Source organism: Odocoileus virginianus, chromosome 13, assembly GCF_023699985.2.
Source record: "Odocoileus virginianus isolate 20LAN1187 ecotype Illinois chromosome 13, Ovbor_1.2, whole genome shotgun sequence".
Lineage (NCBI taxonomy): Eukaryota > Metazoa > Chordata > Mammalia > Artiodactyla > Cervidae > Odocoileus > Odocoileus virginianus.
Genome location: NC_069686.1, coordinates 9,422,984 through 9,450,470, shown reverse-complemented (window position 1 = coordinate 9,450,470; position 27,487 = coordinate 9,422,984). Strand labels below are relative to the sequence as shown.

The 27,487-nt window shown below is 36.1% G+C and overlaps 2 protein-coding genes across 2 annotated transcripts in view; one reads left to right on the top strand and one right to left on the bottom strand.

The window, feature by feature from the left end:
• The window catches only part of ITGA4 (integrin subunit alpha 4), an 86,057-nt gene extending 76,047 nt beyond the window's left edge, over positions 1–10,010 (top strand). The window contains exons 22-28 of the mRNA XM_020888659.2: positions 341–431; positions 4,112–4,219; positions 4,989–5,114; positions 5,849–5,968; positions 7,708–7,806; positions 8,178–8,297; positions 8,771–10,010. Of these exons, the coding sequence (XP_020744318.2) occupies positions 341–431; positions 4,112–4,219; positions 4,989–5,114; positions 5,849–5,968; positions 7,708–7,806; positions 8,178–8,297; positions 8,771–8,869 (763 nt within the window). The 3' untranslated portion in view covers positions 8,870–10,010. The remainder of the gene's footprint in view (positions 1–340; positions 432–4,111; positions 4,220–4,988; positions 5,115–5,848; positions 5,969–7,707; positions 7,807–8,177; positions 8,298–8,770) is intronic.
• CERKL (CERK like autophagy regulator) overlaps positions 8,700–27,487 on the bottom strand; it is a 136,523-nt gene continuing 117,735 nt past the window's right edge. The window contains exons 6-13 of the mRNA XM_020888677.2: positions 21,027–21,101; positions 20,130–20,307; positions 19,986–20,045; positions 19,371–19,396; positions 19,167–19,275; positions 16,450–16,546; positions 12,379–12,557; positions 8,700–11,580 (exon numbers count right to left, since the gene is read on the bottom strand). Coding sequence (XP_020744336.2) covers positions 11,499–11,580; positions 12,379–12,557; positions 16,450–16,546; positions 19,167–19,275; positions 19,371–19,396; positions 19,986–20,045; positions 20,130–20,307; positions 21,027–21,101 — 806 coding nt within the window. The 3' untranslated portion in view covers positions 8,700–11,498. The remainder of the gene's footprint in view (positions 11,581–12,378; positions 12,558–16,449; positions 16,547–19,166; positions 19,276–19,370; positions 19,397–19,985; positions 20,046–20,129; positions 20,308–21,026; positions 21,102–27,487) is intronic.

Below are 27,487 nucleotides of genomic sequence, written 5' to 3'. Positions count from 1 at the left end.
TGAATCATTTGAGGGCTGAGAGAGAAGGAATGGTCACTAGAGTGAGCTGGCAGTGTTGGGAAGGAAGTAGAGAATATTGGGGGGAAGAGAAATTGTCACCCCAACTAGAGCCCACAGCTTTCCACTAGTGCCACCTGGGAAATTCATTACATTTTCACAAAAATTCTTAACAAGAAAGTATTCTTACCTTTATCAAAAGTATTCCTTGGTACTTAGAGGCATCTGTACTCTGAATTATGTCATATTTAAGAGACACGCTATATTCAGATGACAGAGAAAGGTTTTTTAAGTACCTCATCAAATAAGACAGTTAAATTAAATCTGAATTCTTTTCTGTCAGGTTTGTAAGTCCAACTTCATTTATGTATGGACCAGAGGAGGAAGATGAGTTTGAAATGTGCATGACAGAGAAAATGAACTTCACTTTCCACGTAAGATGACCGTGTTCATATTTGCTAATTTATTGTGACTACAATAAGATGACCGAGTTCATATTTGGTAATCGTATTGTGAATACAATAAGATGACCGAGTTCATATTTGGTATTCATATTGTGAAGGAACTGTTACTGAGACACTGCTCCAGAGGACGTCACATGCATGTGATGTCCCCAGCATCGGGAGGCCACAGCTGGCTGAGGGCGGGGAGAGAGCTGCTTCAGGGCGCATGCCCTCACTTCAGGGGTCCCTCCTCTCCCATCGTCCTGTCCCTGTTACTGAGCCCACTCTCCTTACAGCACAAGCGAGAACAGAGGTGATGCCTGAAATAGGCAAAGTTATGGGAGGAACTGAATATGCTTGCAATACATGCAGAAATCAGAATAGGTCAAGAGGAAGGCATCTTTTGGTGCCAATTGGTGAAACTTGGTCCAAGCTTTATACAAATCCTGACATTACCAAGTGAAGGTTTTACCTCTGCATCTCCACTTAATGTCCACCTGGTCAGCCTTACAGGCCATTGGTATATGACTCTGTGACAAGTGATGTATCATTTAGTAAATCTTTTTAAAAGTAGAGAATATCATCATCATCCAGAAGTATTAACATACTAATATCTAAGCTATAAATTCATTAACAAGTTTTTCAAACTGAAATTTTTGTTACAGCATGGATGTTGATAATGAGCAAATAATTGGAGACAGTGTCCAAAAAATATCTTTTCAATCAAAAGCACTACTCAGACATTCTCAGAGCTATATAACAATCTATAGAATGTGAGTGAGTCTGGATTAGGTACATTATGATAATTGTAAGGCAATGCTTTTTAAAATGTGTATCAGAATCACTTGAGACGTTTATCCAAAATGCAAACTCCTGGGCCTCTGCCCCAAATCTGTGGAAGAAGGATGACCTCAGAATGCCCCTGAGTCTATACTCAAGTTATTGTATTGTTATACTAGAATACACTAGTATTGGGGAAATGTAGTCTTCTACTTTTAAGTCCCCAAGAATGCTCCTGTCACAGTCCAATGGGGGTCTGTGTCCTGATAAATTGAGTTGGACTCTAGAAGGCCTATTTATTTACAAATGATTGTTAAAAAGTATTTTCTAGTTAAATTACAATGGAGTGACTGGGCCTAGAGATGCTTTCAGTCTGTAGACTTGATGAGTTGTTCAAGCATGAAGATGTTCTCGGAAGTCTAAATGTTATTAGATGAACACGAATAAAGTATATTGCAGGAGAGCTTGGTGATTTGCTGGCATCAGGAAGACCTTGTCTAAAGGTCTGGGTAGTGCTGGGCCCATGGCTGACACCTTTTACAGCTGCTCTGTGCTTCCAAGAACAGCAGTTACCACCTGTCCCAAAGCCAGGCATACTCCCTCTTAATCTATGTGTCTGTGTTCAGAATATTATTGCAAGACTTTGATCCATGGTGTTTCATTTAGATATTATAGCACATCTCTTTCCTAACTTACTGTGTTGGTTTTATAGTTTTCAGGAGGCAGTTCAGTTAAGTTCAGTTGCTCAGTCATGTCGGACTCTTTGCGACCGCATGGACTGTGTAGCACATCAGGCTTCCCTGTCCATCACCAACTCCTGGAGCTTACTCAGATTCATCACTGAGTCAGTGATGCCATCCAACCATCTCATCCTCTCTTATCCCCGTCTCCTCCTGCCTTCAATCTTTCCCAGCATCAGGGTCATTTCCAATGAGTCAGCTCTTCACATCAGGTGGTTAGAGTATTAGACTTTTAGCTTCAGTGACATCAGTCCTTCCAATGAATATTCAGGACTGATCTCCTTTAGGATTGACTGATTTGATCTCCTTGCAGTCCAAGGGATTCTCAAGAGTCTTCTCCAACACCACAGTTCAAAACATCAATTCTTTGGCACTCAGCTTTCTTTACAGTCCAACTCTCACATCCATACATGACTACTGGAAAAACCATAGCCTTGACTAGATGGACCTTTGTTGGCAAAGTAATGTCTCTGCTTTTTAATATGCTATCTACGTTGGTCATAGCTTTTCTTCCAAGGAGCAAGCGTCTTTTAATTTCATGGCTGCAGTCACCATCTACAGTGATTTTGGAGCCCAAGAAAATAGTCTGTCACTGTTTCCATTGTTTCCCCATCTATTTCCCATGAAGTGATGGGACCAGATGCCATGATCTTAGTTTTCTGAATGTTGAGTTTAAGCCAACTTTTTCACTCTACTCTTTCACTTTTATCAAGAGGCTCTTTGGTTTTTTGCTTTTTGCCATAAGGGTGGTATCATCTGCATATATGAGGTTATTGATCCAGCAATCTTGATTCCAGTTTGTGCTTCATCCAGCCCGGCATTTCACATGATGTACTCTGCATAGAAGTTAAATAAGCAGGGTGACAATATACAGTCTTGACATACAGTTCTGTGTGTTCTTGCCATCTCTTCTTATCTTCTGCTTCTGTTAGGTCCACACTGTTTCTGTCCTTTATTGTGCCCATCTTTGCTTGAAATGTTCCCTTGGTATCTTGAATTTTGTTGGGGAGATCTCTAGTCTTTCCCATTCTATTGGTTTCCTCTATTACCTTGCATTGATCACTAAGTATTTTGGCTCAATTTTCTTCTTCAGGGTTCTGCAATCCCCAGATTTATCAATGATAATGATAAACTGTTTTATCATTTATCAAGAATTTGGTATCTTATATATTTTATATATCATATCAAATATTATCAAATAACTACAAATATATATATATTATATATGATATTTGATATTTATATTTATCATGATTAAGAATCATATTTATCATTTATCAAGAAATATCTTCCCTTTATGCATATTATTAAAAACCTGTTTTCTTCCCTAAACCCTAATAACCTAACCTTTTCTCATTTTCTGAGTTCTTCCGCATTATAATTACCCTGAACTTAAATATATTTTTACTCACTGCTGCTGATTATTCTCTCAGCACAGAGTGACTTTATGAAAACAACATAGAATTTAGAATTAGAATACCTAGGTTTTGGTCCCACTTCTTGCCATTTTTTAACTGTCATCTTGGATACAACATTAATACCTCTTAGCATCTTCCTGAGTCCATAAATAATAAAATGTTAGCCCACCTCATGGAGTAGTTATAAGGACAGTTGATCACGGTTTTTTAGATGAGTAATGTGCCATACCAAGGTACAGTCTTGAACAACAGTGATTTGAACTGCATTGGTCCACTTAGATGTGGATTTTTTTCAATAGTAAATTCTACAGTTTAGAACCAACCATTGGTTGGTTGAATCTGTGACTACAGAGAATTCATGTATACAGAGGGCTGACTATAAGTTATACTTGGAGTTTCAACTGTACTGAGGGTCAGTGACCCTAACCCCCTGAACTGTATATTATCGATGTCTTTTTCTTCAGCCTATTTCTGCAATAAACCATCAGTGCAGACATTTTGTTCTAATCACCCAAAGGAAAGGGCTAGGAATAACGACTAGTTATATTATTAGCAAACATTTTAAAGTTCTGATAGTGGATATTCTATCTCCCTTTGCTGTGCAGGTGCCAACTACAAACCTCCACCCTTATAAATGTTGCATGAAATACACAGTTTCACCTGAGAAATTCATTGGTATCTGTACTTTTATAAAACGTGTTTTTTTGAGTGTTTAAAACTTCTTGCTTATCAGGTCATCAACACCGGCCAGAGCATGGCTCCAAATATTAGTGTGGAGATAATGATACCAAATTCTTTTAGTCCCCGAACCGATAAGCTGTTCAACGTTTTGGATGTCCAGGTAAAAATGGTGTTCCTTCCTTTATTCTAAGACATATTGCTAAAATGGAGATTTGTTACCTTACTTCAGTCACACTTAGTCTCAGCTATGAATTCGCCATGCGTTTATTGTGTACACTTTTGACTACTGCATTAGAACTGTGTGATTACATTGGAATCTCTACATGTGACAATAACAAAATTATGCTGTATCTTTTGGTAGATTTTCTTTGATCGGATTCTCCATAAAGCTTGAGACCAATGTTGAAAAATCAGTACTTCAGCCTTTTATTATCAAATAACTACTAAGAATCAATATTCTTATGTTGATTCTATCTGAATTATTTTTACCTTCCCAGTTTTAAGACAAGCAATCAGCAAATAAATCCACTCAGTAGATTTCAGAGGTAATCCTTCAAAATCCTACTTGAATTCCAGATTGAGATGGTAGGGCAGGCTGCTGTAACCCTTTACTGTATGTCTAAAAGCTACGGAAATGTGCAGTTTCATGTTAATGTTCAGTTTTCATACTGCCCTAATTTTTTTTAAGGTTAAGGCCCTTTGATCAATTTAGGACTATATCAAGCCTCTAAAATTTTTTGAGTTTTGTTGCATTTTTTTAACCACAAAGATTTAATGTCTCCCAAATCTGTCAAAAATATTTTCACCTAATTTTAGAAGTATTTGATACATTTCTGAAAAGGTAAGCTTTGAAAGGTAAGTTTTAAAGCCATGTAGCTGTTGTTCTTTCCAATAATGGGTAAGAGTTCTCTTGCTCTCTGTCTTTATAGACGACTGCTGGAGAATGCCATTTTAAGAATTATCAAAGAAAGTGTGCATCAGACCAGCAAAAAGGCACAATGGAGACCCTTAAAGATATATTCCGATTTCTGTCAAAGACTGATAAGAGGCTCCTGGTAAGTTTTAGTATTTCAGGTGTAGTTTTTGCTTTCCAACATACGGGACTGAAACACTTAAAACCATGGACCAAGAGGTCTGAACTGTCAGTTCAGTTTAGGAGAGAAGCCAAGTCAGGTAATGTCCTTATATGTGAGGAACAGGCATGACTGGAGAGTTGAGATATACCCAGGGTTAAATATAGACTATATACTAGTCATTAAGTGCCAATTCATGCCAACCAGACATTGTACCCAACCCTTTTGGGGGTTGGTCGAGATGTTGTCCTCAGCTGAACAACCTCTGGTTGCATGAAATTTCCACTCTTTTTCATTTTAGTGAATATATCGGGGGGAGGTGGGGTGGACAAGGAAACCCTCCAAATGATCCAAGTTTGATCACAGAACATGTAACTAAGCAAATACTCTCATTATGTGTCTTTTTCTATCCCAGAATATTTTCATAAAAATAATGAAACATATGATACAGTTCGAATACTTGTTTTTGTTATAATTTACTATAAATATTTGTGTTTTCTTTGAAGCAAGAGAATTTTTAAGTGCCACTAATGAAAGCATATCCTTAATTCCATGTTTATAGCAAGATAAATTTTTGCACATGCCAGTAATGGGAGCAGATCTTGAATTCTACGTAAAATATTTTATTTATTTATTTATTTTTCCACGTAAAATATTTTAGCCATCTTTTTTAAAATGTTGAAATTTTAACACAGCTCTTTTGTATTCTTTTTAAGTACTGCATGAAAGCTGATCCATATTGCTTAGATATCTCATGCCATTTTGGGAAAATGGACAGTGGAAAAGAAGCCAGTGTTCACATTCAATTGGAAGGTCGGCCATCCATTTTAGAAATGGTAAGTCTATGATACAGTGACAACTTTGTGGATAAGATTTCAGACAGACCTTACACACCATCTTATACAGGCAGGATGGTAAGTTAAAGAGGCATTCAGTAAATTAAGAAGGTATGAATGACTGTAAAATCTGGAATGAAATTCTAAAACTGTTCCCATTTATTACTTCAAAGTACACTGTCTAAATGACATGGTTTTAGTAACTAAACAGATAACATAGGCTATAAAATAGATTATAATTTTGAGATTTTAGAAAGCATGTCCAACTATTTATGAATGTCACTCAAATCAATGTTAACTGCCTTAACATTTCATATATCCTTAAAGTTATTTACACATTATGCTTAAAGACCTACTATTGTATATAGTATACGTTTACTAAAAATTAAGACTTCCATACAGTCTAAAACATCAAAATTTAACAAAACACAAACATGCAAGAACACAAACACACTTTTAAGGACATGAACTTTGAAGGCTGGAATTAAAAATTAACTAACTACACGTTAGACTTCTTCCTGGAAAGGAGTGTGTATATTTATGAGAAGTACTTTGAGATAAAATTTTCTTATCTGATCAATATGGGTAATAGATCTTTTTCAGAGTTGTTCAGATTAGATGATCTTTATAAAGCACTTAGTAATAGTACATAGCACATAATAAGCCAAAGAAAATGACAACAGCTATCATGTTCTGTTAAGAGGAGAAGTTGAAATGACCACAAGGTGGTTAAGAGGAAGACGCATCAGACAGGGAAATGGGAGCTATCCATTTTAGTTGTAAGTTATTTAAACTTTTGCGGTCTGCCTTCATATTCTCAAGGTTCATTGTTCTCACCAGTGGGCACCAGTGGCGTTTTGGACCAAATACGTCTTTGTGGTCAGGGGCTGTCCTGTGCTTGTAGGATACTTATCAGAACAGCTGGCCTCTACCTACTACACTAGCACCCCCTCCCCATTCCTGCCAGCCAGAAATGTCTCCAGACATAAATGACCATCCTCCAGGGTACAGAATCATCCCTGTTGAAAAGCACTGCTCCAGATAAAGTACATAATTTATTTTTAGCTCTAAAAGTCAACATGTTCTCTCCAAAATGTTAAACAACCTTTACACAGTAGCTTTAACTTTTGCAGGTCATAGATTTCTGTAAGAATTTGATCAAAGAATATATTCTCATCTACCCTAATGAACGCACATATTAAAAAAAAATCTCAATTTTGAATAAAATTTCAAAGGGCCTTAGACTTTGTGAAGCTCATCCACAGATGTCTAAGCCCTGAATTCTGGGTTATGAAGTCCCTCTGTCTGTTAGATAGTAAAACTGAATTCATCCAGCAATTTTATTTTTGAATGCTATAAATATTTGTACCATATTTTTTCATTATAGCATTTGGTATACTATTTGTATTTGATCACAGGTAGGATGGTAAGTAAGAAGGCATTCAACAAAACAGATAGTATACCAAATACTATAAGAAAAGCCCAAATAAAATTAATTTGAGGAAATGTTTATCAAAGTCTTCCATAAGGAAAAAATATACTAATAACTATCAAATAAAATTAAATATTAATTAATACAAAGGACATGCCTTTGGAACTAAAGGAAGCATTGCCTTGCAATTAAGTATGAATGGTGAAATAAGTTGGAGAAGATAAATTGTGAAAACTTTTAGTTTCTCATGATCCTTACCTGCTGTATGTTTTCATGAAATAAAACTATGTCTCTTTTCTTTAAACAGGATGAGACTAGAGCACTGAAGTTTGAAATAAGAGCAACAGCTTTTCCGGAGCCAAATCCCAAAGTTATTGAACTAATGAAGGATGAGAATGTTGCATATGTAAGATTACCTTTTTAACTGAAACATAAAGATTATGGGGAAAAACAATATTGCCAGGGTATTTGGTCAGGAAAATCACAGAGAGCCTAAAATACTTTACTGGGGAGTGGCATTTTCTACAACTGGCAGGAAGGAATGACAGCTCTTTCAAGAAGGTGATTTTGGCAGAATGAACTGGAGGAAGAACCAGACAGGGCACACGACACTCCCTGTTTTGGTAAACATTTACCAGTGTTTCCTATGGTTGTGTTAGAACAGCAAGAGAATGGGAAGGAATATTCTAAATGCTGCTGGGGAAAGTAGAGGGGCTTCAAAGGAAATAGAGGCAAGTTTTTTAAATGGTGGTTCTTTCTTTTGGTTAATTTCTGTAGGTTCTTCTCGAAGGACTACATCATCAAAGACCCAGACGCCATTTCACTATAATGATTATTTCAAGTAGCTTGCTACTTGGACTTATTTTACTTTTCTTCATTTCTTATGTTATGTGGAAGGTAAGCCTTTAATAATTACCACTGTTGAACCACTCAAAATTCCATTCTTGAGTTTTCTCCAAGCCAACTTGTGACTCCCACATTACTAGATTTAAGTATTTCAGTATTTTTAATGTTAACTTTAAATTCCTACGTGGAGTGATATTTAATAGTACTGATCACATTTCTCTTAACTTCAGTACCAAAGTCTTTCTAGAAAAATGTGCTTTCTTAAAGATAACTGATTTTTCAATGAATATTCAATATAACAGAAGTTTTGAAAGACTTTCTTAAAAAGCATTTAGAAAGTATGCTGAATTTCAATTTTGGAGCATGTGCATGCAGCACTGAGAAACCCTATAGTAACGACAAAACAAGGCTGTTTAACCCAGTGTCTCCCAAACTAATTTTTACTGACTACAATTGTCATTTTCTGCTTAGACATTTAATATGTTCATAACTATACAGCAGTGATTATACAATGTTATTTTCAGGCTGGCTTCTTCAAAAGACAGTACAAATCTATCCTACAAGAAGAAAACAGAAGAGACAGTTGGAGTTACATTAACAGTAAAAGTGATAAAGATGATTGAAGACTTCTTTCAAGTTAACAGAACAACTCAGGTTACAATATATTTAAAAAGCATTTTAGACATTGTTTACAAGAAACCATGAATTCTGCTCAAACTTCTTTTATGTACTTCTTTTAATAATGACCATGTGACATATTATGTCTTCATCATTGCTTGGACTTTTCATCTTCATTGTCTTTGGATATATTACAGGGTTACCTTTAGAGTTATTTTCTCTCAGAGGATAATATTGCAGCTCTTAGATGGATATAAAAACACTAAAGCATCAACTTATTCAAGAGAAAATCTCTGGAAGATATCTTGAAAGTGCATCTGAATTAAAACTATGTGGGGGAAGCAAACAACTCACCTGGAAAAGAGTTGGACTTTTTGTTTCATGCCTTTAAAAGAAATACTATTCACCGTATGTGTGTGCTTTGGTAAAATTAATTCCACCCAATAGGCAATGACTCAGTCCTACTAGCTCTTTGAGAATTGTTTGGAATATGTTCTCTAGAAATATTTAACAGAATTTTTCAACAAGCTGTCACCAAATTTTCTAATGAATAGAAAGAACCACTATCATTTTAAAGCAGATATCTTTAAAGACACTGATTTGTAATCTGTTTCCTGTGAGCTTTGATCAGCAACCAGTCTATGAATATTATGGTCTGATGAGCAAACTTCAGACTGAACTTATACACTGGTTTGAGCTTAAAGGGGTGATTTCTGGATAATTATTGTTTATACAGCCATGTATTTTTTTCTTTCTGTACATATATATATATACATAAGTTTCTAAAAGAATATATGTTGATATAGGTATAAATCCAATTAAGTCATTTTGTAACACAATTTTATCAAGGTAAAGGTACTGAAGAGTAAATTTTAAAAATCCATCTTTAGTCAAATTTTTTGTTTATAAAAACAATACTTAGAATTCTAATTTATATTCTAAAATAGATTGAATGTTGCACTTTAGCTGATATTTGAAATGTAAATACACTGATATATGTAAAACATGAAAACTGTACCTCACTAATTTAAAAATCAGAGCCTTCCAAAGATGATATTGGGGACAAATATTTCATACAAATTAGATACTATTTAAAATGTGGACTGTCAAAATTCAGCAAATAAATAAATTCTTGTTTGGATGTTATTCTTTTCTCCTCAAGTGTAAGTATGAAACCAGTACTATAAGGGCATTCTCTTCCACATGGAACTAGAAAACAAAATTCACAAATTTAACTGTAATTTGAAAAATGTAGATTTGGCTTGGATAAAAATATGAAAATTTCCATGTTTTAGTGATAAGTGAAATATTTTAAGTTTTTTGTTGATATTATCTTACATACTTTTATAATGAAGTAGTTTCTTTCTGGGTCTAAAATAATTTATCTTTACATGCCTCTTCATTTACAAATAGAGTCATTTTTTGTAATATTTATTCTTGCATATGAACTAAATGCTGATAACTGCAGAACATAACTTCATCTGATTTGTTCCTACATCTAACTTGATATGAAAGTTGTGGCCAAATTTTCAAAATCTGTTATGGGACGTGATAAGTTAGGGGCCAGTCTTTACTGTTATGGAAAAGGATTTCTTCATATGAGGTCCCTGCCAACAGCTGTCTTCCTCAGACTGCTTCATTTCTGTTATCTGCTCACATATTGGTGGCTGGAAAATGAGAAATGCACAGCGATCGGTGAAGGCATTTGAGCAGCGAGACCCAGTGAGCATGAAACCTCCTATCTTGGTGTGTAAGCAATAGAAATTAAAATTTTTATAGTAGTTCTTTCAAGAAAATGTCTAGGCTCATTGGTAGAAAATCAAATCCAAATTTAGAACTGCTTTCTCAAGGATGATCCTTGAGGAAATTTAAATTTGGTCTTTCGTACTAGAAATAACAGCATTTCAGGTAGCATTGAGTTTAATGCAAACATGCTAGAATTGTCAGATAGCAGGACTTTCAGGAGCAAGAGGAACATAGCTCCCTACTGGGCCAGATTATGACTCCTTATATATTGTGCATAGTCGGTGTACAGTGGACTTCAAACTCCTATCACTTTGACTTTTCAACTTTCAGAGACCGTCACAAAATTGGTGCTATAACTTTAATCCATCTTTTTTTGTTTTTGACACGTAGTCTACGTATTAGAGATTTTTGAGGAAAAAAAATAGTACTATTTCTGGTTATATGATTTCCTAAATGTGTAATTTTGAAATATAATCTTGCTGGAATACTTACCTCATCAGGATATCAGAACATTCTTACATGAACTCTGATCTGTTGGCACCAGGCTATCGAAATTTAACATCAGAATTGATGGACTCAAATCCAGGAAGAAAGAATCCAAATTATTTCACTTTGGAATTAATCAAAGTTAAATATTGATATATCTTGTTTAAATTTCAAATACCAGAGATGTTTATTTTCCATTCTAATAAATACTCTCCAAAAACCAAAATTTCAGTTGTTTTGTATATATTTCATGTCTTATTTTTTTAAGTCTAGAAGCTAATTTTAGTAACATCAAAAATAGCAATTTTAATTTCTTTTCAAAATAGATTTTTTTTCTTGTTAAAATATCTGATTAATTAAAACATATCCTTTCATATTAAAATTCTAGTTTCCACATTCTTCTTATAAACAACTACATGTTACTTTGGAATCATTCATTTCTTCCATGCTTCTTCCATAAAGATTGATAAGTCTTGGGTGTACTCTGTAAAGAATATAATATACATGACTGATTATTTGATTAACCTATCATTCTGTTATTTTTCATACATAACACCTATTAAATGCAGTGCATACTACCAAATTCAAATCTAATGATAACCAACAAACATATATTCATGGCAGAGCTGCCATCTAGAAAAAATGCAGGGCCTGATAAATCAGTAGCACTAATTCCTGAAAAGCCCAGTAAATTGTGCCTGTAGAAAGCTCATATCTAGCAGGCTACTCAGGAAGCCCTGCACACTTCCACTCACAGAGTCATAGTACTTACAGAAAATGAGTTTACCTGTTTATAACCATTTGCTCTTGCTAATAAATAATATGTAAAATTGTTCTTATGTAAAGTATGCTTTGGAAAGATGATAAAAGCAAACTGCTGAACACAAGTATTTGTTGTGGGTAAAAGGAAATTTTAAAAGTGGTTACAATTTTAAATTGTAACCATCTGCCATTCAAATGACTTCATGAGGTATAAGATCTTAATCTATTTTTAAAAACTCAAAGTGGAATTTTCAGACATACATTATCTGTATAGTTTATGAAGAATGGTAATTTGCAATGCCAACATAGAGACTCATAACCAAAGAAAATGGTTGTATATAACAATTGGTGAATAAATACAAAGTTATACTTTTTATTACAATTGTACATGTGTCTTTTTATGTGTTCCTGATTTACTATCTAGACAGCTGCCTGCTTCCATGGTATAAATGGAAACTTCCTTCTTATAACTATTAGTTCCGTGTCTGACAGACATATAAGGTGGGGCTTACTTACTTACCTAACATGGACCTCTGAAGCAACTTCCATTAAATCACCATCTACATTCCAAGGGAAACAGTTTCCTGAAGCAGTTTCACATGGTCCATGATCTTCCTCTGGATGGGGTCCACTGCTGTTACTCCTTGGGCGAACTTTTACTTCTTCAACAGTGTAAGTATCAACAAATGGAAAATTGAACTAAAAAAAATTAATGCAAATAACCTTAGTACTTGCTTTATACCTAACTGTAATGCAAATTAGTAAAGTTCACTGTGCTCTCACTTGCAAGTAAATATCAGTGTTCATGTTGATGTTTTTATAGCTTTGAAACTTATCAGTTCCAATTTCTTTGGATGAAGCCTTTTCTGAAGTTTTGCAAGTTCATTTAGATGTAGCAGCTGGCAAACTTATTTTCTGACAAATAGTACATGTCTATGAAACTGTATACAATAATTTCTAATTAAAGAGTAAATATTTAATACTAGTCTTTTTATAGAGGATTTCTATAATCCACTGGATTATTGTCACCTAGTTTAGCTGATATAAACAAACTCTAGAATAAGGTTCACATTTGGGATTTCATTACAAGAAGTTTAACTTACGAAGGTGAAAAGAGGAAGTAAGTCTATCCACTGTTATTTTTGCCACTGTTTGCCTGCCTCACCCTCACTTTAAAGATAGACACAAGTTGCAAGATAATTAGGGTTGCTTTCTGACCATGTTTGAATGATGAGAAGTCAGCTTCATATTTCATTCTTTCTTAGCCATACTACCGAAAGCAATCTATAAACTTAATGTGATCTCTATCAAATTACACATGGCATTTTTCACAGAACTAGAACAAATGATCCTAAAATTTATATGGAGCCATCAAAGACTTAGGATTGCCAAAGCAATCTTGAGGCAAAGGAACAAAGCAGGAGGCCTAACCCTCCAGACTTCAGACAATACTAGAAAGCTACAAGAATGAAACTGGGTGGTGGTATTGGCACCAAAAGAGACATATAGATCAATGGAACAGAATAGAGCGCCCAGAAATAAGCCCACACACCTACAGACAGTTAATGTTTGACAAAGGAGGCAGGAATATACAAGAAGGAAAAGTCAGTAATCCACAGAGACAGGCCTCGGGAGAAACCAAACCTATACTCCCTGCGGTATTTGTTAATGACAGCCCTGGAAAATTAACACAATGACCAAAACACGGGAAATCTGGTGGAGGTCGGCAACAGGTGAGACTGTAACACAGAGAAGGCTAGAATACAAGGGGCCATGTGTTCTTCAATGAGAACGTTCAATGTCATCCTGATGACCATAAGATTGAAGAATTGGAAAAGGGGTAAATCGTATCTGTACTTTAGAAAAATCTGTCTAAAAGGAAGTGTGGAAGATAAGACCAGAGAAAAGGAAGACCAGGAGGAGGCTGATGTAAGCAAGAAGGGATTAATTGGTGGTCTGGTTGTAAGAAACGAGGGAGAGGGGTCCAGGGTAACCCCAGGATAGGCAGAGAGTGGTGCCGTTGCCCTGCGTAGGGAAACGGAACACCATCAGGGGAGAGGGCAGTAAGGTAAACAGTGGATGTGCTCGATTCAAGATGCCTGTGAGTTCTGTAACCTCAGCACACAGAAAGGCACAGTGACCCTGCAGATCAGAACCCTTGGTAGTGAGCAAAGTTCAGATCGGGGTTCAAGCAATGGAAGGCAATGAGGTCACCCAGGAGAAGGTATCATGAAAAGATACAGTTACAAACAAATCCCTGGGGAAGCACCAGCTCTTAAGGGTTTTAAACTCCCTACCAAAAATGAGGGTCAAAGTGAATGAGGAATTGTATGAACAGAGAACAGTCAGCTACAGGATGGAGTTGAAAGAACTTGAGTAATTTTTACCTTCTATCTATTTTACACAGAGATGGGAAAGGCAAGATGTGTTGCCTACAGATGATGGTTTTCAATATGTTTTACAACTGTTTGCATCCATGAACATTCAGTTCAACCTGGTGAAGATGGTTCATCGACCTAGACTGTTGCTCTCTTTGGGCTGAAGTGCTGCATTTCCCTTCCTGGACACCAGAACTGCTACTAGACAGTAGATAATAGCATTTTATATTTATCTTGTCTTTATAATATTACATATTATATAAATTTACATTTTTGAACATATAAGCATGAAGAGACTTACATTTTTGAACATATCAGCATGAAAAGACTACATACACATATATATGTATATATGTACATCTACAATTTTTTAACAAATGAAAGCAGTCACCTTGAGAATCAATCACATTATTCCTACTATATATCATTAAACAAAACATTTTAGAATTTCTTTGCAAAACATTACAGGACAATAGCATGGACTTGAATTTTTGGAAAGAGCTTAGCCAATCAGTTAAATCTAAGGAAACACACAGACAGAGGCAATAGTTTCTTGTATCACAAGCAAGATATGACTGGTCAAGTACATGAGAAAAAATGTTACATTTTGCATCACATGCTCTCCTTTTGAAAGAGTTATTTTCCTATAGATACAGAATTATATTTACTACTATGTTCATATTTTTATAGTAAGCATCTATTACTTTTGAAGTCAGAAGAAAGCTACTTTCATATCGAAAAAAAGGATTAAGGAAAAGTTACCTAAGACATTTGCCCATTAGCCATTCCAAAAGAGAACTTCCATAAGTAGTTTGTACTATCATGCATCCCTAAAATAAATACCAGCTTCTCAAGGAAAGTATCTTAAGGTTATTACTCCTTTAAATTCTCAGAACTATTTAATAGAAAAGTTTATACCAAGGTAATGACATTCATTATCTCTTGGAATATAGAATTTTGAGTGCTTTTTATGTTGCTATTTTTCTTCTATTTTCTGATTTAGAAAAAAAGCAATGGAAAAGCTTTGGGATTAAGAAAAATAACTAGGTTGCAAACAAAATTAGCAACATTTGAAAAGGAATACATTCCTTTAAAAATCAATAAATCACTATTTCCCAAAATAACCCATAAAGTCATTAGTCTCACAACTTACATTATATCTGCTTTTGTCCACTCTGTCTCATTAGAGATTTATATTTAAGGAAAATAGGACTATCTCTAATTGTTATAACTTCCTAAACATTTCATTCAGTTGGTTGCTCAACAAACATTGATCAAATAATGTAGTAGGCAGAAGAGAACCAAAACTTCATGAGGCCTGCCCGAGAAAGTTTAAAATTATAAAGAAGCAAAAATGGGAGCCTTGCAGTGACTATCTATGTAAGCAAGATTTAGTGCTGGTAACCAGCTGAATTTATTCTCCTCCTTCCACCTGTTCTTCCCCAACGACATCCAGGCACAATTTTATACCTGTAAGAAGGTGTGAGACTGTATGGTTTTACAGGCCTACTATGTACTTCAAGATTCATAATTTCAGAAAATCACATATTTATGGATCAGTTTCCTAATAACTGACTCAAAGTACCTGCCAAAAGAATATGGCTTATAATAGTTATTGCTTCTCTTTAAAATGAATATCTTAAATGGAAATATAATAATTTTCCCTATCTCTACAAATACCACACACATCTAACTTTAGAATAAAATAAATAACATCTACATAAAAGTGGTGTATTCTAAAGTATATTTTTGAAAATTTATTTCAATCAATGTAAGTAGGCAGATCTTGAACAAATGAAAGGAAAATCCAAAGGTCATACTTTAGAGGGAGTCTGATATCATAAAATCAAGATTAAAAATCTTAGGTTTCACTTCTCTTCATTCTGAAGAACAGCTGAGTATAATTTTTATCCTTAATTTACTCCACATTTCAATATAACACTACATTTTCTATTTTCTCTTTGCACACACACACATAAAATATATATAACCACCAACCCACAACTCAAAAAAGGCCAATCTGTATTAATACTGGTGGATACTTTTCAAAATTTGAGGAAAGCGCAAACTGAAAAAAAAAAAAAAGAAGAAAGAATAATGTATTCAGAAGAAAATAAAGCCTTACAAGGCAGGACTTGATGTCAATTCTGACAGTATCTCACACCCCATGATTAATTGCTTTGCACATAAGTAATCCAAATGCTTTACTATACCTGGTTTTTAATACTCGCATATCTTTTCAGGTGTTTTATAAATTCTGGTCGAGAAGTGTTTCGTGCAGTTATAAGAGCCATGCTTCCATTATTTAATCTAAAATTAAATATTTGTATTTGACATCAAAATGTTTATTAAGAGATTACATCAGAAATTACTCTGTATCATTCTTTCTAACAAATAATCTTTACTAGAAATTGTAGGCAAGGCAGGTAAATAACATTCTATTTACCTAAAATTCTTAAACCATATTTTGCTGCATTATTCTTAAAATGAAACAGCCTTTCAGATTAGTTTTATTAGACAACCAACTTCCTTCTCACCAAGCACTGACATTAAGGGCTTTTTAAAAAATTGAATCATCATGCATCCTATTCACATATCAAGACATAATTTGAAATGTACTTACTTAGGGAATGTAAAACCATGTTTTTTTGGTTTTTTTTTAAGATGTGTTGCAAAATAGTTAATCAGTACAAATGGTGTAACAACTAGTTCAACAGTTTTAAAAATCTAACATTTGATTTAAACATTCATTTAAGGGCAGGTCTAAGTGACAGGAAACCAGATAAATCAAAGCGACCCTTGGATGGATGAACTGGAGTGAACAAACACTGGCATACATGTTTAGTTAAATGACTGCACATTTTAATCTTGCATAACTGTTTGGTTCAATATAAGAGGCTGCAAATTTAGAGGTGTGATTTAATGCCAAAAAGCCACTCACAGATGCATCTAGCTTTAGAAGGCAGTTTGCAGAAATATGTGCAAATGACTCCTAGACTCAATTTCAGTGCAAATATAAAGTTATTCCAAGAATAACAACAACGACATAAAAAAGAGCTCTTTAAATCTTAGGAAACCTCAGGTTAGAGCTGTAAAGGACCCTGGAGATTATCCAGTCATTCACTCAACTTATGTAGAATGAAAAGAAGTCCCCAAGTTTAAGTGATTGGTTCAAAGACAGAAAAACAAAAATGATCCCTGGAACCAAAGCCCTTCATTCAGGGCCCAGCATTCTTTTTACCCGTCATGTCACCTCTTCCCAACTGGAAATAAATATTCAATGATACCAAAACACGAGTGTTTTGTGCGTTCTTGATTTTAATTCTTTAGTTTTCATGTGTCTACCTTTCAATACTTATTAGTAGTTGAAACACATGCTATGTGCCTAGCACTCGTCTCAATATTTCCATATATTACTGCATTTAATCTTAGCAAAATTCGAATACAAAAAAATTAGTTCCTATCAGCAACTTGCACTGATGGATCTTAAAGTAAATTGTACTTTCTTGTGAAAAAATAAAGCTGAAAGTTGAAACCCCTTTGTCATCTCCCTGAATCATTCAGAAGATAAATTTTGAGTATCTCGGTCAGCCAAGGCTCCTACATAAAGGCCCCTGCAAAAATGGCATGTATGACTACAGTCCACAGAAGACATCTCTAACCAGTCACCCTTCTCCAAAAAAGTCATCAATGCTGACTGAACCTGGAGAGTAAGCCGTGGACTTTCAGGCTAGCTGGAGAATATCTGGAGCAGCTGGAAGGAGGCATGAACCTACTGCTTCCCAGAGAGCGAGACTACCTCCCCGAAGGTCCTGAGCAGGCGTGCGCGTGGAGATGGTGCAGGGTCAGAGCAGCACCGGGTCACGGCCTGGAGAGCACAGCTCCGCTCAGCCGGCCAGGACCTCACTTCTCACCAGGATGCTTCCTTAGGGAGGCATACCTAAGGTTCTGACGGCAGTGGGAGGAGACAATCAGGCTCAATTTCTAAACCATGCAAGCGTCAAAGTACTCCTTGCAAGCTCCAGCACTAGAGATAATTAATGAGGGCCCTGACATCTGGTTTTTAAACAGTTGCTCTTCTTTTCTAACTTTAGATGTTTCCCTGTTTCTCACCTTCCTATCATTAGTCAAGGAAAACATTCTAAATCATCCCTTTGCCAATTGTTAATCCTTCAGGTTAAATATTTTGCAGGGAAGTTGAAGCTAATCATTAAAATGATGTTATGAATTGCCAAAGTACGTACATAAGTCATTCTTTATTCCACTTTAGGGAAAAATGTGATGATGTTACACAACATTCATCACCCTTTCTTCTATGCTCTACAGGAATATAAGAGAAATATTTTCAGACCAGTGATGGACAACTACATGAAAAGGATGTACAAGAGATGGATTAACTATCACTTGTGGATAAAATGATATATAAAATGTCTCATGAAAATGTGGGCAGTATATTCAGATGCATCACTATTCATACTAAATACAACTAAAATATTTCCTTTGACTAAAAATATCATACATACACATATACATGCCATTCTTGCTAAGGATGTTTACATTTGCACTAAAATTGAAAGTCAGGGACAGTCATAATAAGTATCAGAATTAAACAATGTTCTCAATGACTGGTAAATAACATAAATAAAAGAGCAAAGTGAGCATAAATAACACAATAAGATTATGTCAATAAAAGCCAAAGAATATTATTTTAGCTTCAGTGATATTAAAAAATCAGAGTAATTATTTTTGCAGTATAACAGTTGTTCTCAGACTACTCTGATGACAAATGCCTTAGAATCTCTAATACTATACAGTCAAAGATGACTTCCTCTTGATCATATTCTAGATAGCCAAGAGTTATCTGGCTATTCTGACAGATAAATGTGGTTTATAGAAAAGTATCAACAATGCAATAAAAACACTCACTAACCTGGTATTAGGTGCCAAGCCTCTAGGTGCCACTGAACACTGGCACGGAATTGCCATAATGCTGACATTCAAGAACTGGCCCTGGATCATTTGCCACTGATCATTACAATCTAAAGGTAATGGAAGGGATCAGTTATTTTCCCTCACCAGAGCAAAATGTCAATAGAGCCTGGCTCAGTTCTCAGGGAGGTAATTTCAGACTCACCAGATTTGGGATAACCTTGTGCCCTCCTAAAAGAAAACAAAAGAGACAAAAACACATCACACACAAAAAATGGCATCTATTAAACATGAGATAGTTATAGAATTCAACATTATAGCTATTAGATAGAAGTAAAAATATGTGAACAATTCCATTACTGCATTATTTGATTCACTGATTTATCAGTAACAATGATTTTCTTTTTTTTAAAAAAGACTACAGCAGTTCCTTTGTGTGACTCCGAAAAATGTTTTTAGTATGCACTAGAAATGCTCATGAGGGCAGAAACTGTGGATTTTGTTTGCTTGTTCATTGACTCATTGTGTCCAAAGTGTCTTGCATATAGCAGATAATCAATAAATAACTGCTGAATGGAAAGATGGATGGATAAATGGATGGGTAGATGGAGGGGTAGAGTGAACAGTTGCTTCTGAAGGCAAATGCCAAGCTACATGGTCTAATAGTATCTGTAGCACTCCATGATTCTATATTCTTCACTAATATGATAGAATAATAACCAAATATCCCAAGTCTAATACACTGTTTATATCAAACTATTTTATGCTTTAAAAATAGATAAAGATTCCTGTATTACTTTGAGTGAAGCTTTTAACTTACCTTTCTTCTAAATCCTGAGAGCTGTTAAATGGTAAAAATGATATTTCACATTCTTCCGGCCTACAACATAATGAAATCTGTTTTTAGCAGTCATTGACTCTGGGATATGAAATTTGGGGTTTAAGAAAAAAAAAAAAGACTTACTTTAGTTTTGCCAGTGCCTTCATGATAGCAAAATCCATCCGTTGGTTAGGGGACATCCATCGATGATTTTCTGCCACAGCCAAAGCTCTCCCACCAAAGCCAAACATGGCTGAGAACCCAAAGCGAAGAAACTTGCCAATGGTGCTGAAGGTACAGACATCGACTGGTTGTATATGCCCTTGAATGTTATGCCGAATATTAGTGTCAGTAAATACAGTCAAAATGGCAAACACAGAAGAGCATATTTATTTACTCATGGAAGAAGAGTCAGGTTACTTTATACTGTAATAAATATGCTGCTTTCTCTTGCACTCTTTTTGCCTACAACAACTGTAACTGCCATTTATAGCTTTTTTAGGTACTAAGGGAAGAAAAAGAAAGCAGTAAATTTTGCAGTTTACTGCTATTTTAAACAAAACCTTGCTGAGGAAGTAAAGTTGAAGTACATGCTCAAAGTAAACTCAGATATAACAGATTTGCATATATTAGTGCTTATATGCTTTATATCAGTTGAGACAATAAAAGGCTAGTAGAAGAACACAGGCTGGAAATTTTTTTCTTGTGCCTTTTTTTTAATAGCCAGTCCCAGAGTTTTGGCAGTCAAACAACAGTTCCTGATATTGTGCATGGATTTCCTTGACCTGGTTATAAAGTTGGGATCTTGAATATCATTGTATTTTTCCTATCCAGATTACAGTAAAACTACATTTTCTACTCTTTATAGCACCTGTATTATGAAAAAACATCAGTCAAAATAGTGAAACTTTGACTAACTAACTTTTGGTTTTTATTCAAACATTTTTCTGCTTTGAGAGATAAAGAAGCTGTCTTGGCAAGTCTGGAGGAAATAAAATAATCTTCCTTAGAAAACATGAACTTCTTTGGAAGAATTCTTACCCATTATAATGTGCAAAGTTGCAGTTACCACATGAGAAACTCCATGGAGAGAATGTGCCAATACATTAGTAGATCCTGCCAAATCAAATGTAAAATGTGGATGATCAGCGTAGCAAACATTTTATGTGTTTTTTATTTTTCTTTCTTAATGTGGTATGTTACATTGATTTATTTGGTATGATGAACCATCCTTGTGAACCTGGGATGAATCCCACTTGGACGTGGTATATGATCTTTTTTATGTGTTGCTGAGTTCCATTTGCTAACATTTTGTGGGGAATTTTTACATCTAAATTCAAAGATAATGGCCTGTGATCTTGTTTAAGGGGTGTCATTGTCTGGTTTTGGTACAAGGGTGATGGTGACTTCATAGAATGTCTTTAAGAATGCTCCTTCCTTTTCAATTTTTTGGCAGAGTCTGAGAAGAATTGGGATAAGTTATTCCTGAATGTCTGGTAGAATTTGCCTGTGAAGCCATCTGGTCCCAGACTTTTGTCTGTAGGAAGTTTTTTTTTTTTTCTAATTACAGATTCTATTTCACTTCTAATTATCAGTCTGTCCAAATTATCTATTTCTTGCAAATATTTTAAACTAACCATTTGCTCTTACTTTATAGAGATATCACTATGTAATGTTTAAATGAAAAATTACATGGAAGTTTGTAAGTTTTTGTTCACATCGTAGATGCACACTGGATGGCTACTGAATTATTAATCTTTAAATAACTTAAAAGTTAGAAAACAATTTATAGTATCTACTTGCATACAGTTTCTTCCATTGTGAATGTATATTTTCTACCTGAAAGAGTGTTAGCTACATCAAAATCTGCCCCATTCAACTTTAATAACACAGGCTTCTAGCTTCTTTACCAAAAAGAGCACCAACAGTAGGATGGCTCTGGAAAGCAGAGACAAACACATAAACACACAAAAAAAGCCAAATAATAACTAAGAAAAAATATGAAATCACTGTAAACTACAGGAGATAGGCTTTAAATTCTTTCTAAAGCTCTTTGTCTAAGGTAATGCTCAAAATCCTTCAAACTAGGCTTCAGCAGTACATGAACTGAGAAATTCCAAATGTACAAGCTGGATTTAGAAAAGGCAGAGGAACCGGAGATCAAATTGCCAATATCTGTTGGATCATAGAAAAAACAAGGACATTCCAAAAAACAACACCTACTTCTGTTTCATAGACTATGTTAAAGCCTTTGACTGTGTGGATCACAGTAAACTGTGGAAAATTATTCAAGAGATGGGAATACCAGACAACCTTATCTGTCTCCTGAAAAACCTGTATGCAGGCCAGGAAGTCACAGTTAGAACCGGACATGGAACAATAAACTGGTTCAAAATTGGGAAAGGAGTACGTCAAGGCTGTATATTGTCACCGTACTTATTTAGCTTCTATGCAGAGTACATCATGTGAAATGCTGGGCTGGATGAAGCACAAGCTGGAATCAAGATTGCTGGGGAAAATATCAACAACCTCAGATACGCAGATGATACCACTCGATGGCAGAAGGCAATGAGGAAGTAAAGAGTCCCTTAATGAGGATAAAAGAGGAGACTGAAAAAGCTGTCTTAAAATTCAGACTTCCAAAAACTAAGATCATGGCATCTGGTCCCATCATATCATGGCAGATAGATAGATAAAAAGTGGAAACAGTGACAAATTTTATTTTCTTAAGAGTCAAAAATCACTGTAGATGGTGACTGCAGCCATGAAATTAAACCATGCTTACTCCCTGGAAGAAAGCTATGATAAACCTAGGCAGTGTATTAAAAAGCAGAGACATCACTTTATAGACAAAAGTCAGTATGGTTAAAGCTACGGTTTTTCCAGTTAGTCATGCATGGATGTGAGGGTTGGATCATAAAGAAGGCTGAGAGCCAAAGAATTGACGCTTTTGTGGCTGGAGAAGATTCTTGAGAGTCCCTTGAACAGCAAGGAGATCAAACCAGTCCATCCTAAAGGAAATCAGTCCTGAATAATCATTGGAAGGACTGCTGCTGAAGCTTCAATACTCTGACCACCCGATGCAAAAAGCCAACTCATTGGAAAAGATCCTGATGCTGGGAAAGATTGAGGGCAAGAGGAGAAAGGGGCGACAGAGGATGAGATGGTTGGATGGCATCACCAACTCAATGGACATGAGTTTGAGCAAACTCTGGGAGATGATGAAGGACAGGGAAGCCTGGAGTGCTGCAGTTCATGGGGTTGCAAAGAGTCAGACCTGACTTAGCAACTGAAAAACAACAAAGCTCTCAACCAAGTTGGGGGTCGCTTCTATTATCTAAGATATTGTAACATAGATGAAGAAAACACTTCTTTCCATGGTATCTGCCACAGTATGAGAATCTTTATTGAGACACAGATTTCTCTATATCACTAGGATAATTTAAGATCCACATGAATTTTTCCCACCAGCCTACACAGAAAAAAGAGCTCTCTCAAGTCACACCCCTGTAATACTTGTGTGTCTGAGATTTGGGGGTAAAGGTCTGCTTTCAAAGGGGAAAATACCAGCTAGTCCATTCCCAGGGAGTAAGAAGGATTTAAAATTACGAAGTTATAATTTTTCTTGATTTAAGTCCAGTAACTGCCAAGAGCTCTGCTAGTATGGATGTACTGTGTACTATAGCTATCAGGCTTTCCCGGCGGCTCAGACAGTAAAGGATCCACCTGCCACGCGGGAGACCTGGGTTCGATCCCTGGGTTGGGAAGATCCCCTGGAGGAGAGCATGGCAACCCACTCCAGTACTCTAGCCTGGAGAATCCCCATGGACAGAGGAGCCTGGCGGGCTGCAGTCCATCAGGTCACAAAGAGTTGGACACAACCAAATGACTAAGCACGCACACACTATAGCTATTGAGACAAACACTAGTCCCCTGGCTTTGCAATCAGGAACTTTCCTGTGTGGTCATATGTAATCCCTTTGATTTGTCACTTTGGGATATATGCTTGGGTTCTCAGTTGAAGAAGTTGAGGCAGTGCAACTATTATCAAACAATGCAATAATAATCATGAGGTACCTACCTAAACATTTAGATTTTCAGACCTCTAATGATACCAATGCAAAGAAATGTCCACCTTGACCAACTGGTAAACTGGTTTTAACTGATTCATCAGAAGGTAGTTTATGTTCTGACCCTTGTTACTCAAAATACCTCCCATAATCTAACAGCAATGGCCACATCTCCATGTTTATTACAATGTTGATTGTGAGGGCCCACTCCATGCCTAACAAGTCATAGTCTGCATTTTATAAGATCTTCAGGTTATATGTAATATATGGAGAGTTCCTTCTCCAGAATTTATGGTTCAAGGATCACCTGCATCAACATTACCTGCTGCTGCTGCGTCGCTTCAGTCGTGTCCAACTCTGTGCGACCCCATAGACGGCAGCCCACCAGGCTCTGCCATCCCTGGGATTCTCCAGGCAAGAATACTAGAGCTTGTTAAAAAGGGAAATTTCTAGGTTCCACCTCCAACCTATGGAAAGGGAGTAGCTGTCCCTTAGCAGATGTCCAAGTCTCAGCAAGTTTTCCAGGTGACTTGTATGCACTCTAAGGTCTGAGAAAAGTGGTCCAGAAATCTGTTCCTCAGTGGATCTTTACCAGCTGTCAATCACCTAGGCCTTTCCAATTATCCTTCGACCCTCTATAGGCTGCCTTTGGCCATCTAATTGCTAATTAATCTGGACTAGGTGGAGCAGGGTTGGGGGGGGGCAAAAACAAATCAATCTATTTTACTTTCCAACCAGATTTATGCTGAAGGTTTTGGAGGAGGCTACATAACTAGAGTGAGATATTTAAGATTATCAATGGATTACAGTACTCCATGAAACACACTTCCCCCATTACCATGGTTAATTAGGAGCAGGCCATAAAAGCATTCCTCTAGAAAGACTATTTAAAAACATAATGTAATGTTGTCATGTGCAGTAGAGAATGACACATATCATGACTCAAGAAAAATAAAGACCATTTATTCCCTTGAGTTTGAAGTATGCTAAGTATGCCCAATCGCAAATCCTCTTAGAAAGATAGAGATTGCTTTTTATTTCTATGTCTGCTCCAGCTTTGCAGCTTTGCCATTTCCCTTTAATTCCATTGAACCTGGCAGAGATAACGGATATGACCAAAAGTCAGGAAATCATTTTAGTCATCTCCTACTCTGCTTAATCTGTACCTTAATCCTGAAGAACTTTTTCTTTAACACTCTGAATTTAAGAGGAAAGCTCATGAAGAAAGTAGATGTAAAATTATAAAACTGTAGATTGCTTCATATTTTTGTTTGAATAATCTAAAAGAGTACAATTTCCTGAAACAAAATGTGATCCATCCAAAAAGATATCTACATGCCAAAAGAACATGCTGCTCACATAAATAAAAACTATGTAATTTTAGCATTCTCACAAAAGCTATAAATGTTCTGCCTCAAGGTAAACATTTTAATTAGCCTGAAAAGTTGTTTTTCTTAACACTACCAGCAACTTTACTCACTGCCACCTCCCCAAATCTGCTAAAATGTGCCACATCCCGCGAGTAAGGACAGAAGCAGCAGATCATGTAACGCATGACTGATGGAAGAACCAGGCAGAAACTACAGAGGCAAAAAGAAAAAAAAAATTGTCCTTGGAAGTGCAAGCACTTCTGCAGAACAATTAACTTAATTAACCAGACATCATGAATATTCATAAAGCCATTAATGTCTCCCACATCCAAACAGATAAATGTGATGTAATGACTTCCTAGTCAAGCATATCTAAAATTCTCATGAAAACTGCACCTACACTTTGGTTCTTTGCCTAAAATATCATAGAAATTAACAGTCCCTTGGCAATATTTTATTCTCCTTAAATTAACTGGAATGCATGAATTTATTTATGAATTCCATAGGAATATATGGCTCCCAGTCATCAGTATGTGGATTGAGCCTTGTTTTACATCAACTGGATTGCTTTTTTGTTTTTATGTCCTCTTTGGCTTTTTTCTCTGTCCTCCCCCTCATCCCTTTAATCGGAATCTCTCTGTATAGTTCCTTAGCACCAGTTGCCATAGCAACAAACACCACTGCTAATGGCCAGCAGTTCAAATACAGGCTTCCCCACATCTGATCCATCTGAGTCTGACCATAATTCAGCGATTTAGTCTGTTGGCTCAGTGGAGTAATTTACTAAACACTCTCCCTCTGGGTGTCTCTCTCCAGGAGGCAAATGGCTTCAAAGGCAGACTGTCTTCTGCATTCGGCTTAGAAACTTCCTGCCTAGCTCTTGCTCCCAGTCTCTACAAAGCCCTGACCAGACATAGAGTCCTCATATTAATTACATCCTGCACATGATTTCCTCCTATTAGATGCAATCCATAAGCTGGAACTACTACACAACCACTAAAGTTTTGGCAACAAGCTGTATCTTCTAAACAAAAAGTATTCAAACGCCATTTCTATCAATACATATCCACTGTAATCTGGAAAATGCTCTCAAAATCAGAGATATGCTTAAAAAGTACGATGATAATAAAACTCAATGCTATTCCTCTATAAAATCTGAGTTGCATATGAAAAAGTAAGCATAACCACAATTGTTTCTAGCTCGCTATTCACTTGATATCAAATGCATACCTGTGGAGACACCCATCCTTCCACTTTTGATGCACAGCAGTGAATGAGTGACCTCAAGGGTGTAAGTACCATGGAAAAGAAACAGTGAGCTAAGCATATCCACTCTGCCCGAAGGAAAAAGTTGGGAAAGTTCCACCATTATAGACACACTCCTACAATGACATGGAAGGGTCAAAGTGTGGTTCCAGTGCATCTTTTTGAGTTGATGCATTTTGTTATTGTCTACCTAAAGGGTTTATTTTCATAGATTTTTCTTAACAGGTTTTATAATCATGAGGACATACCCCTGTATCCCTCTCCTTTTAAATTATTGTTTTTATGAAGGACTTATTACTCTAAAAGAGTATTGGTATGTCTCCTGTTCTTTGTCAATTGATAATACAAATATACTAAAATCCATACTAAATGACTCTGGTTATTGAATGGATAGAAAGTTGATTTCTTTTTCAACCATGTGCATTGTTTTCTACTTTCATAGGAAACAATACAATTGACCCTTGAACAACATGGGTTTGGAGTGAGTGGATTCACTTAGATGTGGATATTTTTCACTTGTGCATACTATGCCATGCTGTGCTAAGTTGCTTCAGCTGTGCCTGACTCTCTGCGACCTTATGGACTATAGCCTGCCAGGCGCCTCTGTTCATGGGATTCTCCAGGCAAGAATACTGGAGTGAGTTGCTCTGCCTTCCTCCAGGGGATCCACCTGACCCAGGGATGGAAGCCACATCTCCTGCAGTTCCCAAATCGCCGGAGAATTCTTTACCGCTGAGCCACCAGGGAAGCCCTGTGCATACTATGGTGGTGGTGGTTTAGTCACTAGGTCGTGTCT